The following is a 22,130-nucleotide window of genomic DNA, read 5'->3' as shown; positions in this document are numbered from 1 at the left end:
TTTAGTCTTTTATAGGTGAATCAGATGATCGGTAGCAATTAAATCTTGATTTTATTACACACTTTTCCGATAAAAATCAATAAATTTCAACTTCAGGTTCACATGAAATATAGAAGGGTGTGTGGCTGTAATAATGTGTTAACTAAATTTGACGGCATATTTGGTTATTGGAAAGTTGCAACAGTGCACAGATATCAGTAATTCAGAGACTGCAATTTTTGAGTAATAACGTACTTGCAATATTACGAGGAGCATCATCACCATTCGTATGATTTATTGATTATTTTGGTAAATATGCCATCTTGGCAACTTTTATAATTGGCTGCGTTAATTTAATTTTGAAGTCCTCATCAACAAATAATTTTTTTAAATTTCACAATGTTTAGCACTGACTTCCCAGAAGCCAGAAACACAAGCAAGCTAGCGCTGCTTTGAAGTTGGAGGTAAGGAATTATGATCAAGTATTAAACAGCTGCAGTCGCTGATAGTCTCCTCGAACTGTCAATCATTTTACTGTTTTTTAAAACTAATAATACAAACTTGTATTTTAAATATTCCTTAGAGCAATAAATAAATGTGTATCAAGTGAATGTAAAAAGGTGGACATAATTTGCATGTATTTACCAAACATGAATCATTGAATGGTTTATTTCAGACATAGTCTGACTATTGCCACGGATTCTCGAGGTCATTGTAATTGACTACTTATATAAGCATAATTAAATATTAACAGAGTAAGTGATTGCTGTAACACGGACCCCAAACCCACACCATTGATGCCAGTTTTCTGTAATCGGATTCATTCCAATCGTAAAAATCACTAAAATGACGGAGGGAGTTGGTTGTCTAGGACGTACGCTACGACGGAAACTTACATTACCAGTCTTTTTTCTCGCAACTGTTTGTCTGGCGGTGTGTTATATGTTTGCTGCCATGTACGTGGTTGGTCTGCAGTCATTAAACAAGGTTTGTAATGAACAGAGTAACGTGTTTATTATTAACGAGACGAGGTGCATTTTGCCGTGATTTAGTCTGTTCATGTGGATTTATATTGGTACACAATGTCATTTAAACTTACTATACAAACGTCACGACAATCTCGTGTTGGCAGATAGGAAGACATGGCCCTGTTATTTCACCAACTTATGGCTGCAATTGTACTAGCTTAGTGTTATTTGCCAATACATCACATATATTAACATTCATTAGTTTAAGCTACTTCACTTATTTTTATTGTCAGACAACTGCTAGTTGTTATAATTGTACCACAATATGAAGGATATATGCAGTCGACAATATAAATTGGCGATGCCACGACACAGTCCTTCCATGATAGAACATGTAAGAACACAACGTCCATAAATAGGGAATGTGGCCAATGAACCCCAAATCAAACAAATCAATAAATTTTTTGTACAATCAGTGGCATAGAAACTATCCGCTAATAAAAACATTGATGGCCACCAAAATTGTTATGCCATATTAAATTTCTCAAAGATAACAACATTGAACCTGTGTGGGTCTTCATTTTCACAGTCAATTGTAATCTAAGTGACGTTGTTTCTGCAAATAGTCTTCAGACAACAATTTTAAACGGAAAACGTAGAATTCTCAAATACCGACCAGTCGAAGCCTACCAATAAATCAAAGAAAGCTTAGAAAGAACTCCCGTGTGCAGAGAATAATGGAGACACATTAAAAATTAATTCAAAATTACTTGAACTTGAGATATTGATGGGAAAATCTTATGCAAATAACGTAACTAATAGCAACAGATGTAAGTGTAAAACTAATAAGGTCTGCACAATTTAAAAGTAATAAGATCTGCGTAATATAATATCTATGTACCAAGTTTCATTGAAATGTGATTAGAACCAAAAGATTATTAATTATTATGCTAATTGGAGAATTTATATGAACAGATTTTAACCCAAAATTAATCAGGCTGTCTATTGTCCTAGAGTATTTATGTACCAAATTTTATTCAAATCTTGTGATCAGTATTTGAGATACCTGTATTAATTAATTAATTATGTTAATTACCGGTAGGTGATTAAGAAGCATAAGTATTTACTAATATGGTGTATAGTCCTAGGTTCATTGAAATGTGATGATGAGTACTCTTTAAAAGTGTCATTAAAATCCAATGAGTGGTTCTTTAGACATAAGTGCAACAGCCATGGAACAGCAAATAATTAACTAATTATGCAAATTAGGTAATTAATATGCACAATTATTTACCCCGAAATTATTCAGGTCTCTGCATAGTCCGTGAAGATCTATGTTGCAAGTCTCATCGAAATGTGATAATTAGTACAGGTGAAAAGCTAAAAATTAACTAATTATGGTAATAAGGTGATTAATATGCTCAAATATTTACCCCAAAAACTAATTAGGTCTCTGCACAGTCCTCAAGTAACTATGTACTAGTACCAGGTTTCATTGAAATATGATCATTACTACTTGAAATGCAAATTAGGTAATTAATATGTACTGATATTACCCTAAAAACTATCAGGTCTGTGAAGTATCATATGACATTAATGTACCAAGTTTTATTGAAATATTATGATTAGTACTTGAGATATCAGTGGAAAAGCCAAAAATTGATTAAATATTAAGCAAATTAGGTAATTAATATAAATTTTTTTTTACCCAATTTATTCAAATCTGCGCATTAGTTCAGAGCATCCATGTGCCAAGTTTCATCAAAATCCAATGAGTGGTTCTTCAAATATCAGTGGAACAGTCATGGAACGGCTTAAAATCAGTTAATTATCATGCAAATTAGGTAATTAATATTCATGGATTTTACCAAAACCTAATCAACTCTGCGCATTATCCCAGAGCATGTATGTGCCAAGTTTCATCAACATTTGATTAGTGGTTCTTGAGATAACGGTGGAACAAAAAAAGTGACATACATACATACATACAGACAGACATACATACAGACATACAGACAGCGTAGCTGCAAAGACTCCTTTTTGTGCTTCGCACACGAGAGTCAAAAAAGTATGCCAATTTACAACATACCAAAAACATTGTACATTTCAAACAAAAGCATGTTCATTCAAGTTACTGACCTCCTTCTTCCTAAATGTAAATGCATTGTACACACTGATTATCTCGTAGAGTTTTCTCAAACTTTATATGCATGTATGTAATATATCACGACTGTTACATACAGATAGGGACAGTCAGCCAGTGTCTTCATTTATATTCATAACTTTATTATTCATAACATAACTCAAGCACTATTGCTGTGAGATAGTATACAACCAGTATATTATAATGAAGGTATTTGAATGAAATATGAGATTTAACTGAAATATTAGATGACCATATACAGTCAAGTAATCTCAATAATATGCACAACTGTTATATCTTATGCACTTGTAAATAGAAACTTGCAACCAATACTATAATGAAAGTATTGAACATCAGCTATGATAATTATATCAGATGATTAATATTTTAACTGTAATATCTCAAGCAATGTTCCTGTAGGAACATGCAATCCGTGCTATAGTGTTGAGAAGAGACAAGTGATATGATATGGTCGTGTGACCTAATTAATATGCTATATCGATGATATATAACTGATAATATCTACAGATTTCAAACTATTCTGTGTTAATGCACAAACCTAGTTCTTGGTTACTATCCGTGCATATTAATAAAATAATTTGCATATTAGCTAGTCAATTTTAAAACCTTCTCAGATTTCAACGAAATTTGATAAATAAATTAAAAAAATCATTTTCCATTGGTCGATTTTTAGTGAATATATTTGATCAATATTACTGGGTTCCTGTTACTGGTAAATTTGAATATTCGAATGTTCCAACATTCTTAACGTGCAGATATGGTAAACATGTGGACATTTCAAATGTTTCTCAAGAATACTTGAACGACAAATATATTATTATGATTCTTAATTTTCAGAAAATGTTTATTCTAATATGGTGGTTAATTCCATTTTATATTTCCCATGTTGAAAGGGCTAGTACGATATGATGGTGTGCATCATGGCTATTTAAGTTACTTTTCAGGGGACTGGGTAGATTTGCACACAGTCTCTTGTTTATTTTCTTTATAACGAATAAACCTGTAGACTTCATGCAAGCCTACGCACTGTGGAATGTCATGAAAATAGAGAAAAACTACCAAATAATGCATGCTTCCGAGAGCGATTTCTTATATCGTCACGACTATAATATTATATGTAATAGGCCGAAGCTATTGGCACGCCTAGTGGCAGTATACCCCGTACATTTGCTGTGGGTAGTCTAAACTGTGTTTTGTCAGGGAAATTAGTGTGATTTAATAACTGGCTGATTGAAACATAGATTTTCTGTCTTTTACCAAACGTTGTTTGACGGTATACCTTCAATTGTCGATTTAAATAGTTCATTTCTTAGGTTAAGCAAAACAAGTTTTTGGCTTGTGTTATCGCGGGTATGAAAACCTTTAAAGTTTATTCTGAATAGTTTAACCGTCGTTTAAATATATTCACAATAATTATAATATCAATCATTCAAGGTTTGACTTGAGGTGTGGCAGTTTTTTGCACCGTTGAAATGGAGATGTAGTCAATCGTAATACAGGGTTTGCATGATATAACTAACTTTATTATCATTTTGAAACGTCCATACACGTAATCCAGTTAACAATTGACAAATTACTGCTAGCATTCATGCAACGATACACTTTTTTTCTTGGTTGTTGTGAGACCAAAAGTTCAAATTATGTGAGAATATGATTGAAGTTTGATATGGCATTAAAATGAAGAATTTCTGATAGGTTTGTAATAATTGCTTGCAAGAATAATACTAAATAAGAAGTCATTTTGATTGTCGTTACGATTTGCAACTCCTATTATTAAAGTGTTTTAAGGAGATAAAAAATACGCTATAGTTATCCACAATACCATTAACTGACTGAGCTTGTCACTGTATTCAACCTCAAATACGTATCTTTAGCAGCAATGTAGTATATTTACCTGGTTCAGATTGAAACTTCCTCTCCAATTGACAATTTAAGTTTAATTCCACTTTTCATGAAAGAAATACAATACGTTTTCAAATACTCTATATCATGACAGTGAATTTTCTTTAAAATGCAATTATTTATATATTTTATATATTTTATATAAAACAAATAACAATTTTAATTATTTGTTATACTCGCCAGATGAAAATCTGGTATTAAATCTGGTCTACTGGCGGTTTATTTTTTCAGCCACATACTTTCTTTGTTCATTTTTCTTATCAATTAAACATGCAATCAATAGGTTTATTCAAATTTGGTACAGATTCAGGAAATTATTTCACAAAGATTTTTGTCGAGATTCTACCAAACATGATTGACTAACACCCTTTTTGTTTGGCAATAATTTTGTTTATATTTCAAATTCACGCGGTTCAATTAGGTCCAAACTTAGTTCACATACAATTGTATCTTAGCACACAAAAGTTTTATGTGTCACAATTCAATTTAAGATGGTCGTCTGACAAAGTGTATCAGAGGGTATTGGTTTGATGTATAATGACTGGATATAATGCGAGTGTTGACTGTGTTGTATTAATAAGAGCAGGCTGCTTTTATTACTTTTCACCTTGTGATGGATTTTGGCGGATTTGTACATTTTGGCAGATAGTGTGTATCAAAATATTGTGTACTTCTATGTAGAGATGTATGGTTGTTCCCAATATTAGTTTTTGCTGCGAGAGTGTAAACATACACAGAACTTCCAAGCCGTGCTTTTTCACATGTATAGAACTAAGTACTATATATTTCAATAATGTTTAAGGTTTGTATCCCAAAAATCAGTCTTGTATTTTGTTTTTACCTGAGTTCAATATGATAATATTGTTTATGACTGTACACAGTGACTGTTAAGTTTGCTCACTTTTCTCAATGCCAATTCTTAGATAATTGTGCTTTTCTGTGTTTAAATTGGAACATGGTAATTTGGTGATTTCAAGTTCAGCAGGTTGTTATGTGTTATAACACTATCTGTTTACATGATTCATCTGACAATCTGGAGACATTGACATACATATGTGACACATGATATAGACTAATTATTGCCACTCTTCCACACTTCTTCATTATATCGTGTATGAATACATATGAATATCGCTATTGTATATTATGGTCTAGTTGGGCTTTGATAATATTAATTTATATTATGATTAATGTAGAATTGATTCAAATCTCAAATAAATTCTTAACAGTCAGAGCCAATTCGATCGAGGGCATGGATTGGGGACTGTTTTCAAGAATCCAGGGATTAATTTATGAATACATGAAAAAGTATTGTGTTTACAACCTTCTCCATCACGCATACATAAGTGGAAGTGATTCAAATCTCAAATATAATACGTAACTGTCAGAGCCAATTTAATCAAACAATAGAGCATATGTTTATCCAATTACAGTTAGGTTACATTAAATGTTACATATACTTTATTATATATACTCCAATAAGATGTATTTAAAAGCACAACTACAGGCACAACTACAGAAATACAGAACTTTATATTATTTACCACATGCTGGAAACCACTGCACTATTTCCCTTCTGCCTAAGTACAATATATTAAAATATATTAAGAATAACATTCTGGATGAAATGTTGCAAATATACCTTCAAATTTATTGTCATGTTTATTTTTAGGCCAAGTGCTTTCCCGTTTAGCCAGTGTTAGATTGGCAAATTTAAGATGAATTTAGTTTGAAGATCTATACATTCCAATAATTTTCATAACGCACTCTCTGTCACGATGTAATATGTAATAAAATACATGGAATATAACTTTTTGAGTTAAAATAAATGTTGTCTTGGGGGGGGGGCTATTTTTTTGTGTCTCGGGCGTGGGGTTGGTTTTTCATATCAAATACAATTTATCTGACGAATCTGTTTTAATTTCAGGTGCAACGCTGTGAGAATACACAGAATAAAATCACTCCCACACCTGCCATGTGTTTGAATGAAATATCTGTTCGTAATCCCTGTAAGGTGTCACTATTGAGACGTAATGTAACTGGTGATTCTACTAAACAAGGAGCACTCTATGGTAACTTGAAACCACACGATAAAATGGTAGTTCCAAATATCGCACATTTTATTTGGTTTACCTGTCATAAATTTCGTTTTGAGAACCTGATTAGTATACTGAGCGTTCACAGAAGTATGCGACCTGAGCGTATTCTCTTTCACACTGATTGTGAGCCAGATAACAAATGGTGGTTTCAAGCTAAACAGCTTATACCAGTTTTAGAAGTCATCAACAGAACTGCGCCAACAACCGTTTTTAATCACACTCTTAATCCAAAATGGCCTGAACACTCTGCAGACATTGCTAGGCTCCAGATATTGATAGAAATGGGAAGTGTATACTTTGATACTGATGTTATTGTGCTGGCGCCTTTAGAGCCACTTCGCCATTATGACTATGTCGCTGCAAAGCCTAGCCAAGACGTTGTGAGTAATGGAATCATTTTCGCTGAAAAAAATTCTCGGTTTTTAAGATATTTTTATAACTCTTACAAAAATTACATTAAATCCTGCTGGGGATGTAGTTCTGTCAGAATGCAAAATAAATTAGCAAAGTCTCATTGGGATCTGTTGCACATTGAACCAACCAGTCTGATCGGACCTCCCTGGAATCAATGGCAGAAAATTTTACTAGAGAAATACGACTGGCAAGATGAACGGTTTTCTATTCATGTTTTCCTTCGAAAATATCGGAGAAGAAATCTCGATTACGACTTCACAGCAGAAAATATAAGGTACCTTAACACTACTTTTGGAGAAATGTGTCGATACATTTACTATGGATCACCCGCCTTGATTCATTAATGTTAACAATGTTTATTCTTTCAATATATCAATATTTAATTTCAATGGTAGTTTTCAAATTATTATTATGTCTGCATTTATAATGATTTTATGTCGCATAACATTTCAGCAATTTCACTAATTTGTCCTTTTACTTGGTTTTCATTATATTGTGTTCCGAGTTGTTAAAGCTAATTTTGTTTCACTCAATTGACAACTGGCTTCGTCATGACAGGCCAATAGACATAGGCAATAGAACAGTGGATGGCATACTAAAACTTAACTTCTCTTTCGAAAAAAAGCTTTTTAGCTGCTTTGGTATACATGTAAAATGTAATTATAATTCATTCCTCCCCACCTACCTACAAAAAATGTACTTCTCTAACACCGTGGTGTTACGTAGTTTTTGACAAGAATTCCAAGTTTTCCACGAAAAAAGGGAAGCTACACGAACGCGTGTGCCTTAAACCTAATTGGTTCATATTTTTTTACTTTTTAATTTGCTTTAATATCGAAGTCAGATGACCGACTGGCATTCGATTTGTTTTGCTTTAAAAGCATAAATACATGTTAGTTTTTAGTAAATATTGTCTACATGTTACTTAACAATAAATTGTCATATCGATAACATTACTTAATTAATAAATGTATACAATCACCAGAACAATATAACTTGCTTGTCATTTTTCTGTTGTTAATAGTGTGGCACATTTTACTTACAAATACGTCTATATTCACAATATGCCCCACGTATCTTAACATATATCCTGTAATTTAAATACGGACATTTACCAGGCAGTAAACGCTGCTGCTTTGAATAGAAAAGGTTTATAAAATAGTTATGATACACTTCGCAATATGATACAAACAATGTTCTACACCTCTATGCAAAGTCTTAGTTTTTTATATCGGGTAGGGGGTACACGCATATTGGCTCATCATTCGTCAGCCATATTATGCTTCTTCAGATTGCAAGACCCTAAGTCATGGCCGTGTTTGGAGAAAACATCTGCATAGTGTTCAAAACAGTCCCTCACTTCAGCTAACTGATGTGCATGGAGCTGGGCTTGGGACAGTTCATACTTCACTCAGTTTACATAAAATGGCTTACTCGCGTCATCAACTTCTCCCATACCAGTGTTCTGGGAGGTTGCATCACGCCCAAGGTGTTCTATCTGTAATACAGCGCTGTAATGATCGCACCCAATCTAACAATCACAAGTCTATCTGTAGTGTTACTGATCCTCACTGGCATGTGCGAATTCTTCTTGTTGCAACTCAACACGCAGGCCATTGGACTTGTTGCTATATCACATGCTGTTTTGTCACTGGGCTCCACACGTACTTGTACTTGTCCCACCATGCACCTTGCCCCAAACAATGTGATCAGTATCAGGTTGCACCATAAGCAGCGTCTTACACATAGCTTTAACCTCACCGGTATGACCAGTAGGACCAACAAACTTGTCTCTGGGCTTGAGTGCACGACAAGTCCCTCTGCCTAGTCTAGACATTCGTATGGACATTATCCTATTGGACTGACCAGACAACTCGCTTCCCGCATACCAGTCAAGCAGTACCAGCAGTAAGCAGTACTATGCAGTTGTACTAATTATAGGCTGCCATCAATACCAACATGTGATACTCCCACTTGACATCAAACATCGAGCGAAGAAAAGTGACCTTGATATACCCTACATAGGGCAAACTCTCACCAATAGTTCCTGGGACAACAAAAGAATCATCAAGGGGCTTCGCTTTGATGTCTGCAAGGTGTTTGTGATAGAAAGCATTGCCTACAGACGTGACCTTCCAACACGTGTCCAGTAAATAATCACATTTGACTCCTCCGATAAAAACAGAACCCTCACGATTTGATCCAACCAAAAGATTCCATACACAATTCGCCATCAAGTGGTTTTTTGCCCTGTTTTGATGCAAGTATGCCACATCGTTTGCCATAACCTTCAGGGAGGAGGTCAACATGACTATGACCATTGCCCTTGTTGGTGCGTTGGTGTAGCAATTGACCTCCTTCAATATGGCTGGGCACTGCTTGGCCATGTGACCCAACTCACTGCAGACATAACATCGACCTGGAGGCCGTTACATGGTCTTGTCACGCAGTGCAGGTTCGAAAGCAGGGACACCTTCATCAGACGATGGTACCGTCACATCTTTGACCATTAATCTTTCCTTCATCAGTTCTATGGAATCGGCTTGCTGCTTCAACAACGCCACCATTGCCTTCCTCTCTGCATCATCACATTGCCTATCATAGTCCAGCAAATAAGACCCAAAAAAGCATGGAATTGTTCAAATTGTGATAGAAGCATGAAATTTAGTACAGGTCTTCATTTTGATATGGAGATTCATATTCTATTGAGACCCACCGCAGATCTGGCCTGTGAAGACTGATTTTTGGTGTAAAATATTACATTTTGGTCAAAAATTATGATACTAACAAATATATTATTTAAAAATGTTTAAATTGTAGTACACTCGTGAAATTTAACACATATACACATTTGGATTTGACAATTCATATAAAGTTTGAACTATCATTGAGCTCACCTTTAAAAGCTGACTTTTGGGACAAAAACATAAAATTTTGGTTCAAAAATATGAAAATAATAATAAATGATTTACAAATGTTTAAATTCGTTTTAGAAACATACAATATAGTACATGTATGCACTTTAATATGTAGATTCATATTTCACTGAGAGCAATAGCGGACATTGTTTGTGATGACTGTTTTTTGGTTTTAAAAAATAACATTTTAGTCAAAAAATACAAATACCAAATTTATAACTGCCTCTCGTATTTATAGAAGCAGTGCATATGACACTTAAACATGCATTTGACTCTCCTCTGAAAAGTGGGTTTTGGAGTGAAATGTGGAGAATAACAAATTAAATGTTGTTTTTTTATAATTGTTCAAGTGTTATAAATTTCATTGTAAACTTCATCTGTAAATGCAGATTAGTATACAAATGCATTGGAGTGCAAATGAGAGTTCCGTGAAAAAAACATTTTGAAAGACAAAAAATAACATCTTGAATAACATACTACATGTATATATAGTGAATATTAATACATATAAACATGTTTAAATGAAAACGCAATCTTGGTTGTTCCAAAAAATGGCGTAATGCAACAAGGGCTTGACGCTATTTAATATTAGCGCCCTAAGTTGCCAAAAGAAACTGCGCACGCGCTTAGTTCCTCTGGGAAAACAGGTTTGCGTTGTAGTCTCCATGTTATCAGATGGAACAGGAAAACCCAGTAAAACAAGAACTTTAATGCACTGCAGGACATTAGTTGGTTGGACAAATTTAGTCCAGAAGTATTCCATGTACATGTATATTGTACCATAACAAATAATTTGGTATATTCTCATAGTACGACTTCATCGATCACTTCCAGTAAGTGAGTAAATATTCTTCATGTGTTGACTTTTTCACAAGTTATATAGTTTATACTGACATTCTGGTAGAATTTGCACAATAGTTATGAAATCATTTTACTTGTAGGTGAAGATACATTTTAAGTTAGATATCACTACATAACTGGAGAGTAAAATGGAACTAGAATCCTGTCCAAGTACAAGTAGCCAGCGAAATAGTCAAGATAGCTCCATCCAGTGTCGTGTGTCGTGTGTCAAAAACAGTTAAGAAAAGTTAATTTGTCAGTATAACCGCAAAAATAAGCAAGGTTCAGGATACTATAAACTGTCTGAAAATTTGTCTGGTTTTCATAAACTAGGAAATGTAGCTATGAACATTAATATAGCTAAACTTCATGAAGGTCAAGTAATTGAAAAGAAATGATGCCAAATGGCACAAGTCATTCTACAATAATTGTAGCACCCTCAAGCTCCAAAGAGCACAAAAACGAAAATTAAGTGAAAGTGTTGTAGCACATGCAAGCCCTGTAAAAACTCGTGCCAGCATGGAATCATGGTTTTCTAGTGGGAATAGGGATACAACAGTGTGTTTTTTCTGTGACGAACCTGAAGGATCCCTAAATCGAGCATGTACTCTTGATTTGAACCACAAGATAAAATGGTGTGCCACAGAACTATGAGAAAGACAGTTATTAGCTAAATTAGCTGCTAGTGACATGCATGCATTAGATGCCAACTACCATTTGAAATATCTGGTGGCTTTGTACAATCGAGCTAGGCGCACTTGCAAGCAAGCCAAGTGCAATACAAAGCAAACGTTAATGGAAAGTATTGCTTTAGCTGAGATAGCGTCATACATTGAAGAAACTAGGACTGATGGAGAAGACACCACTTGCATATTCAGGTTGTCAGACTTGGTGAAACTGTATACTTCGAGATTGGAACAGAATGGGGCTTATGTTCCTAACAGAGTTAACTCTTCAAGACTGAAGGAGCAACTGCTTTCTCAAATCCCCGATCTCAGAGCATATGATGAAGGTAGAGAAGTCATGCTTGCTTTTGAAGGAGACATTGGCACAGCTTTGCAATTCGCGCATGTGAACAGATCTGACACAGAAGCCATGTATTTATCAAAGGCTGCTACTATTGTGAGGAGAGGGATACTCAAGAAACAGAAATGCTATGATGGCTCATTTGACCCTGAGTGTCAATATAATGCAGTATCTGACACATTACTTGCTTTTATAAATATGATATTGAAAAGACATGGCAATCAGATAGCCAACGAGAAAGTTGGCTCGGCTTTAACATTGTCTCAACTAATCATTTTCAATGCTGTTAATCGAGTGAAGTCTCATAGTACACATGCCAGTCATCCTACTAACAAGGAAACTCCTCTAGCCATTTATCTTGCATTAATGGTTCATGCTGAAACTCGAAAGAGAAATCTCGTGAATAAGCTTCATAGACTAGGGCTATCAATTTCTTATGACAGAGTTCTTCAGATATCAGCTGACATGGGCAATGCGGCTTGTATGAAACTGAAGGAAACTAAAATAGCAGATATTCACCACTGGAACAACAGATAATATTGATCATAATCCTAGTTCACGCACATCCAAGGACTCATTTCATGGGACAGCCATCTCTCTAACCCAGCATCCAATCCTAACATCACAGGGAATAGAGAGGCGACTTGTTGTCATCAACCCTGATTTAACAAAACATAAAATGTCGCAGCTTCCAGGATCTTATAATGATGTACAACCCGTTTTTCTTGCAAAAGGGAACCAGTATGCACCTATGGTTGATGGTTCAGTAAAACCCCAATCAAATCTTGTTACAGAGGTCCGAAAGTTAGACTATACATGGCTAGAAATAGTGGATGAGCTATTGAAAAAAGAGAATCTCGAAGATGGTGATTATGTTTCATGGTCTGCATACAATGCATCAATACAACCATCTTGATCGAGACCATTAGGTAATACATCATTACTACCACTTTCCACGAAACTGCACATTCGCCAGCAATGATGCTGCACTCAATGAAAGTCATAAAAAACTCAGTGAAATACCTCAACCCTGGACAGACTCCTGTTGTGGTCATGGATAACCCATTGTATGTCATTGGCAAACAAATTCAATGGCATATATTACTGACACATTTGGGGAAGACAAATACAAAGTGATGATGGGAGCACTGCACATTGAGATGACTTCCTATAAAATGCTTGGGCATTGGTTGAATTGTAGCGGGTGGACAAGTGCATTAGTGCAAGCTGCAATCACAACCCCTAGGAAAAGCAGATGCAATTTTGAAGGCCTCACATGTCACACGTTCTAGCAATGCTCATCAAGTCAGTGCATGTGCACTGTATAGCCTACAGAGAAAAGCATATAAAGCATATACTGGTTCTGTTGAAGGCACAGAAGTTCTGGGTTTCACTATGTGGACAGAGGAACAGTCTAAAAACACCCTCACTTCAAATTCTGGTCCACTACTTTAAAGTTGGAACTTACACTTTTGAAGGTCGCAAAGAGTGGGTGACTTTTCCATATATGTTGAAATACTTTCTGAGATAGTTCCATGGATGTTTGCACTGGACCACAATAACTATGCCAGATGGCTGCCTGTCCATATCAGAGACATGGTCATTCTGGAAGAGAAACATCCTGCCATTTTTCGAGAGTTCAAGTCTGGAAAGTTTGTTGTAAAGAAAACTTACCATGCTTTCTCATTTATAGCTTTAGAACAAAATGATGAGCAAGAGAATGAAGTAATTAAAGGTTATGGCGGAGCTGTTGGTTTGACTGAGAACCCAGCAGCTCTACGACGATGGATGATTGCAGGACCAGAGGTTGCAAGGGCTGTGAAAGAGTTTGAAGCTACCTTTCTTTCAGTTTGCCTTTGTTTGGAACCCCACAGAAAACTCGGTTAAGAATGAAAACCCAGATAGCTTCATTAAAGAATGACTGCAATTTTTTCCAGATGATATATTGTCAATCCAGAAATGGAAACCTCAAAGAGTTTTTTAAACATGAGAACCATGCCTACCCTCCAGCACTCTCTTCTCAGAGAAAACTACGTGTTGTTCATAAATCAGATTTACTTAAGTGTATGGATTTACTTAAGTAGTAGATGGTGCTGTCATAGTCAACATGTTTCTGCCAGGAAAATGTAAGACATTCGAGGATTATGCAGGATCAGCTTTTCTTCTCCATTTTAAGAAAGAAGCACAACCTGTAAAGCGATTGGATTTTGTATGGGATCGAGAGATACAAGAGATACAAGAGGGCATGGTGTTCGTAGACGAGTTTCTGTGACTTCACTCATTCCAGGAAATTGGATGAGTTTTCTGCGAGTTAATGAAAACAAAACTGAACTGTTCACGTGTTTTGCAAGATATGTGACATAGATGAAGTAGAAGTAGTCAGCACAAAGATGTTGTTAGTTCAACTCCCATTGTTACTATTGGAATTGCACCATGCAACCACGAGGAAGCGGACACCAGACTCCTTCTCCATATAGCACATGGAGCAAAGTATGACCACCAAAGAATTATGATAACAACTGTTGATACCGATGTTTTAGTACTAGGCATTTCACATTTTCACAAGCTAGGCATTCAAGAACTGTGGTTGGACTTTGGTACTGGAAAACATAAACGATACATTCCTGTCCACAGAATAGCAAATTAATTAGGGTTAGAGAAATGTGAAGCACTTCCATTCTTCCATTCTGTAACTGGGTGTAACACAGTGTCTGCCTTCTCAGGTAGAGGGAAGAAAATGACATTTGAGACATGGAATGTAGATCCAAATGTGACTCCCATATTTCGGGCACTCTCTAACAGACCAATAACTATATCAGAGGAAGATCTCCAAGCAGTTGAACAGTTTGTTGTTTTGTTGTGCAGCCAGACACTGCCTCATAGCCAAGTCAACAAAGCCCGTCAAGCCCTGTTTTCTCAAGGTAGAAGATCTATAGAGAATATTCCACCTAGTCAAGCTGCCCTAATAGAACTTGAGCTGCATACCAGGCTGGTCATGTCTGGGGACAGGCCCTTGTTCTTATTCAAGAACTTCCCAGCCCAAGTAACTGGGGTTGGGAATCACCAGACAATGTCTGGATACCAACATGGACTACCCTACCAGAAGCATCCAAATCATGTCATGAACTGATTCACTGTGGATGCAAATAAACATGCAGAGGTAACTGCAAATGTTACAAAGCAAGTCTTCAATGTACCGGACTTTGTTTCTGCGCAGGAAATTGTCACCAAGACTGAATTATGATAGGTAATTTGTAGTTTTGAAAATTGTTGACCAAAATGTGATATTTTACACTAAACATCAGTCTTTATGGGCCAGTTACAAGAATGGTAGACAAATCTACATTACAACCATTAAAAGTGTATATGTGTGCCAGATTATATGGTTCTAAAACGATCAACACATTTGTAAATCATTTAATGTTATTTTCATATTTTTGAACTAAAATCTCATGTTTTTGCCCCAAAAGATAGCTTTTAAAAGTGAGCTCAACGACAGTTCCAATTTTAAATGAATTGTCACATGGAAATGTAAATATCTACTAAATTTAATAAATCTACTATGATTTCAACATTTCCAAATTATTAATTTGTTATTTTCATAATTTGTAACTAAAATGTAATATTTTACACCAAAAAAGTCTTCTTGGGTCAGTTAAAAATATGGGTGAGCCAATGAAATATAAATCTACATATAAAAGTGTATACCTGTGCAAGATTGTATGTTCTTAATCGATCTAAACTTTTGTTGATCATTTATTGTTATTTTCATGTTTTTTGAACCAAAATTTGATGTTTTGTCCCAAAAGAGGGCTTTCAAAAGTAAACTCAACGATAGTTGTAATTTTATATGAATCGTAACTTTGAAATGTATGTATGTACTAATATTAATCTACATGTCAAAATGAACACCTGTACCAAATTTCATGTTTCTATCACAATTTGAAACAATTATTCACTTATCCGCTGGACTATCATCCTCACGATCATCCCCAGCCAGTGACACATGTCCACCTCAGTGGCGGCATTGTCTCCTTGCTCTCTAGCTAGGGAAGTCAACCATACTTTTCCTCGCATCTCATGATAGCGTCGTTCACGTTTCTTACGCAGTTCCTCCTCCTTGTTTGTGTTTAAGCTCCTCGCAATTCAGCAGTCTCGCTCTCATCTAGCAATCGCCTGTACATCTCAGTACATTCCACACCAGAGTAGAGAAGTTGGTATGTAGATACAGTCAGGGAATGAGTCAGCTACCCAAGAATTCAGCCAACACATGTATTTCGGTTATAAACAGGGACCACTCACACTGTCGATTTAACATAATAACAATACGAATCTCATCATACAACAAGCAATAGAGTAAAGCTCACTAATATACGCTATACACTATTAATCCAACAATTAATTAATCTAGAAATTAAACCAGCTTAATGATTAAACTAAATTAATCCAACAAGTTAACCCAGTGGCGCACTGTCACTGGAAAACTCAAATTAAACTAAGTTAACCTATCTAAGTGCCTAACAAACGGAATAACATGAACATAGAAAAAATGCTGCTCACAACAGTTCCCACATTATGCAAAAAAAGAAGCAGGGCATGGGGATGGAAAAAGGTTAACAAATATTAATTCATTAACTCACACATATACACACACTTGCATGTACTTAAATAAGCACGCAATAAAATCACCTTACAGCGCCAATCCCAAAATGTGGCCAACTGAATAGCGGGACTAGTCTACCGAAGAAAGAGCGTCATTGCCCAAACACGCCGCCAAACGAGGAAATTCGCTGTGGTTTCTCAAGCGAATCTCACCAAAAAACTAGTTGAACTAGCACTCCACCGATGCACTGCAACAATAGTTTATTCTGTCCCAGTCTGTCCCTGCTTCACAATCTACCTCCGATCTTCCCTTTTCTCTTTACGAGTTTACAGCCTTACGCAGGTACAAGACGATGTTGACAGTGTGGCCCAACAAGCAAAGAGAGCCCTTCTACTCTCAGCCATGTACACCACAAAAACGACTGCCTCGTCCCGTGATATATGGTGAACTACAGCACGAATAATGTTCATTAAATGTTCCAAAAATTAAAAATAGTATAACACACAGTAGTACAGGTGCGACAATAGCAACACTGCATTGCACTCACAACAAAGCTTAAGGTTCCCACGAAAGAGGTCGGCACAGAGAAAACAACAATAATTGACACCACCAACAGTGAGGGCGCAATACAGCTCTAACCAAGTACGTGTATGCGTAAACGCACACAGAATATGGGAATACAAGTTAGTGTAACCAGGGGTCTAAAGTGTAGCATAAACATGGGTTAAATATCCAAATCTAAGGCAAATACCACTAATTCAAAGGAAGAAGTTGATGTCGAGTGTTTCTTTGATGAATGGAATGCGTGATTTTTTGAAGGTTTATCTTCCTGAAAACCTTGACGCTTCAGTTTTACGTACAGTTTTACTCTTCGTTTATCCTGTACAAGGAATGAAGTTGAACTGATTGATAACAGGACTCAGGGACAAAGTGACAATCCAACTTGGTATGAAATAAGGAAGGGGACGATTACTGAATCCCTGTTCCCACAAGTTTCAAGTCGATCCGCCACCCCGATAAAAAACGCGTCAGCAGATCCTACCAAGACTGTTGATAAGGTTATTGGATTATCGCCTCCTCATTCTACTGACCTACCAGCCCCTTCAATGGGGACGTAAACAAAAATAAGGCAAGAGAGATTTATAAATTCATTGAACGGAAAAAAACACAGACACCTGAAAGTGTGTGTACCAGTATTTGTATCATATATTTGCAGGTGAAACTAACTTGTATGGCTAAAACATTTAATACATATTTACAAATTGAAAATAATCAATAACATATATCGAAAACTATTTGACTAAAATCTTATCCAAATTACATAGTTGAGCACACAGTTTTACTGTCCGATTCATAAATTTCTTGGAAAAGAAAACACCCTGAAGAATATTAAAGTTATTCAATCGTCCAATTGCCCTATCTACATGGATGCGAGCACTTGCAATTCTCCTAGCTTAAGTCACAGCTGAGCTACTAAGTTGCTTCCCATGAGCAACATAAGGAATATTTAGTGTTGCTTCTTGCAAAGCCAACAGATCGCGAATTAAAAGACCTGGCTTAATATAAAACCACTGCCTTGGACGATGCGCTTATCAGATACAGAGCCTGACCACAAGTATGACAAAAAGATTATTGTATCACATGGAGATATTGCAATCAGAGACTTGGAGGTGTTGTGATGCTAGTGTGATAACAAGGTTGTTCTTTGTGATGATGGAAGGGATGGTTTTTGTACAAAGAATTATGTACAGTCTATTATGGCAATATTTTTTTTTTAATTTTGGAATGCGTTTTTTTTTATAGAAAACAGGAAGTGACATAAGTGTTATATACCTCGTATTGCCAGGCCTCCGTAACGCTATGGAAATTGCGCCCTCACATCAGGGCAATAACGCGTCATTCTAAATTGTCATGTGTTTGACGTCACGCTGTGGTAAAAATTGACATTACGCCCGATGAAACTTAAGTAAATAAATACACAAATAAACAGTAATTTACAACAAAAAAGTAAAAAAAATAAAAAACAAAACTAATGAAGACAGATTACCAAGTAACTCCAATTATATATAAAGTTTATGTAAGATGCACAAACCAACCTTAGGTAACCACCCCCCCCTTCACCTGAAACAATTCGATAGTGCTGTTTTTACTACATATACAATATTACATTTCTTTTTTTAATAACTTTTTTTCCACCAGACGAAATGAAGGTGGAGTGCCATTTAATTTACAGGAATAAATCATTTGTTTAGTTATAATAATGATATGGTTCAATAAACTTGACAACTGATCATCGCTGATATCTGTGAAAGTATTCTGGGTATTTAAAAATTCACCTCATCTATTGCAAATAGATTTCCAAAGGACAGTAACATAGTTGCATGTAACGAATAAATGTGTTATAGTTTCATCGCTATTATGACAATCAGAACAAAGGTTAGAGGTCACGAGAGAAGGTCTCATACGGTGAAGCATAGTATTCGTATATAAAACATTATGATTTAGTTTCCTATGGAATTCTTGGAGTTTTGATTCAATGGTAACTCTAAGGGATAACTTGAAAATAGTGTCCCACTTAATTTCATTAATTGAAACAACTGCTGAAGCTAAGTTTTACTTTTTGGTGGAATAAAATAAAGAGATGATAGAGCTGTCCGTATAACTTTACATGTTACCATATTCAATGAACAAAATATGTTGTTAATGTACAGACCAATAGGCAATTCTGGTCTTACAACAAACGGAGTACAGCCTCTCCATTCTAGTGGTATAGCGGAAATTATGCCGTGCCAAAGGAGATATTATCTGGGTGTAAACCCAATTACTTGTAGTTGTGTAATTTTTTTTATTTTCCCATTTGAAATAAAAAGGTCCGAGATATAAACAATGCCTTTTAAAATAGAATCTAAATAACATACACTCATGGTATAAATGAGAATGTTGGCATTATTCCAACTTATATTGTTAGCACCTGTTTGAATTGGTTGCCGGGATTGTAATTCCATCAACTACACAATAGACTGTGATAGAAAGCATATTTAGACCTCCCTGGCCAACATCCCTGATCAAAGTGTTACGTGCAATTCTGTATGGGCCTTTCCAGATAAACTTATGAAGTGTATTATTTATTTTTTTATTTTTTAATATCCACCATTTTGACATTTATAAGATTAAATATAAGGAGAAATTTTGAAATAACCAAAGATTATTAATTAATAATTGCCAATTTGCCAATTAGACTCGGACTACAAGAGGACCAAAGATACAAACATTTACTAAAAGAGTCAATAAGAGCTTCCATATTTAGTAGATAGGCACTCTCGTACCTGTGATAGATATACCACCTATTTTCATTGCAGTCGATGGCCAGAGAACCCCAAATGGTTTATCCGTACGAGACCTTCAGCACTCAAGCCACATTGTTTTGTCATAATTTACGTGTAACCCTGAATATGTCTGAAATTTGTTAGTTAAGGAGGGAGAAGAAATTAATGCAGGAAAGTTTGTCCGAGAGAAAGCAGGTTAGATCATCAGCAAATGCAGAATACTTAACCCCCCTTGCCCTGGATCTGAATTCCATGAATAGAGTCACATATTGCAGTGGATTCGAAAGTAATTCAAGTGGCAAAATAAAGAGGGCGGGCGAAACCGTGTCACCCTGTCTAACTTGCTTTCTAATCAAAATAGCCAGTGCTTAGACCTTGGTTCATCACACAGCTGGATGGATTATTGTAAAATAATTTGATCCAGTTAATAAGGGAAGGGCAAAAATTAAAAATGTTAAGAGAGTGGAAAATAAAATACCATTCCAAGCTTTCAAACGCAGTCCCCAATTGATCTTCCCTTAATAAAGACCGACTGCGTTTCATTGACAATTTTAGGAAGAATTTTATAAAGTCTTTGTGCAATGCATTTTGAGGCAATTTTGTAATCAGTATTAAGTAAGGTTATTGGTCTCTAGTTTTTGATAATCACAGCATAGAAATTTGTGATTTTTCTGCATTATGGCGCTCAAGACCCAAGGACATTTTTGTATTTTTTTAACCCCTTTCGTACCAGCTTGTACGGGAGCTTTATGCGTTTTCGAGCTAATTTTGATATTAATACTTGGATGGATTGACATCAATTTTTCTAATTACGATAGTTTATTTTCCAAATCACGTATTATGTCTTTCCTGGCAACTGCTTTTGACTCGTTATACTTCATTGTACAGTTTTTTTATTTTGTATTTAAGAAATTCCCCAAAGAGTATACTGTTATTTTGTCCAAACTCGTCAACCCACGTTGAACAAATATCCTGAATTAAATTTAATATTACTTGTATCTTCTAAAGGCTATTATTGAATTTCCAATATGATGTTTCAAGTCTACATCGGTCATCACCAATGGTTAAAGTTGTAGCAGAATGGTCCGAAATCACATAGGGGACAATATCTGCGGCACTCACTGCTAATTGAATAAAGCTACTAACTAAAAAATAATCTAAACGGCTCTGTATAAGCCTGGGTCTTAGGCGCCGCCAAGTAAAACGCTTAGTGCTGGGATTACACAATCGTCAGATGTCGATCAAATCAAGTTCTGAGCATATATCCGCAAATTTTGAGAGTGAGTTGCGCCAAAGTGTCGGGTTACCGCCTATTCTATCTTGAAGAATATCTGGTGTAAAATTATGGTTCCTTCCCCAAATAAATTCACTGTCTCGTTGAATAGTAATAGAATTAAGTAACGAAATAATGGATTCCAAAATAAGAACATGGTCGGCTTCATTTTTAGGAGCAGTGCGGGGCTTACCCATAATATCCACTGCGATAATAAAGACTCTTCCTTTGGAATATGTTGTTACTGAATGTATTGTATAATTCTGTACATCTTGAAAGTAGCATGACGTTGTCTCGTTGTTTGTAGATGATTTGCCTCTCTTTTCATCACGACGAGGACGATCCCCCATTTTTGCGTACTGTTAGGTAAAAAACAAAACTACACCATGGAAATAAAATATTAAACACTGAACAGTGTGGTTCTTTTGTATGGCTTCTCCAGATATGAGTAAATTCACTGTGACTCGTTTGCTAATCATTTTCCATTGACACATATTTATAAATATGTAAATAATGTAACTTTATTTTTTCTAATTTTTTATATCATTATGCTAGCTACCTGGATTTACAGTGTAGCTGACCAACTAATGGAGAATAAACAAATGAAATAAATAGTAG

The 22,130-nt window shown here is 35.6% G+C and overlaps 1 protein-coding gene and 1 pseudogene across 1 annotated transcript; one reads left to right on the top strand and one right to left on the bottom strand.

The window, feature by feature from the left end:
• The first annotated feature begins 825 nt into the window (after positions 1 to 825).
• LOC144358428 (uncharacterized) lies at positions 826 to 7,870 on the top strand. Its single transcript, XM_078012121.1, has 2 exons — positions 826 to 966; positions 6,941 to 7,870. The coding sequence occupies exons 1-2, from the start codon at positions 826 to 828 to the stop codon at positions 7,868 to 7,870; spliced, it is 1,071 nt and encodes a 356-aa protein (XP_077868247.1).
• Positions 7,871 to 18,205: 10,335 nt separating this feature from the next.
• Positions 18,206 to 18,699, bottom strand: LOC146738946 (uncharacterized; annotated as a pseudogene).
• Between the last annotated feature and the right edge of the window lie 3,431 nt (positions 18,700 to 22,130).

The sequence above is a fragment of the Saccoglossus kowalevskii genome, chromosome 9, assembly GCF_978046115.1.
Source record: "Saccoglossus kowalevskii chromosome 9, keSacKowa6.1, whole genome shotgun sequence".
Lineage (NCBI taxonomy): Eukaryota > Metazoa > Hemichordata > Enteropneusta > Harrimaniidae > Saccoglossus > Saccoglossus kowalevskii.
The sequence above is the reverse complement of the archived record's forward strand: the minus strand, read 5'-3'. Positions and strand labels throughout refer to the sequence as shown.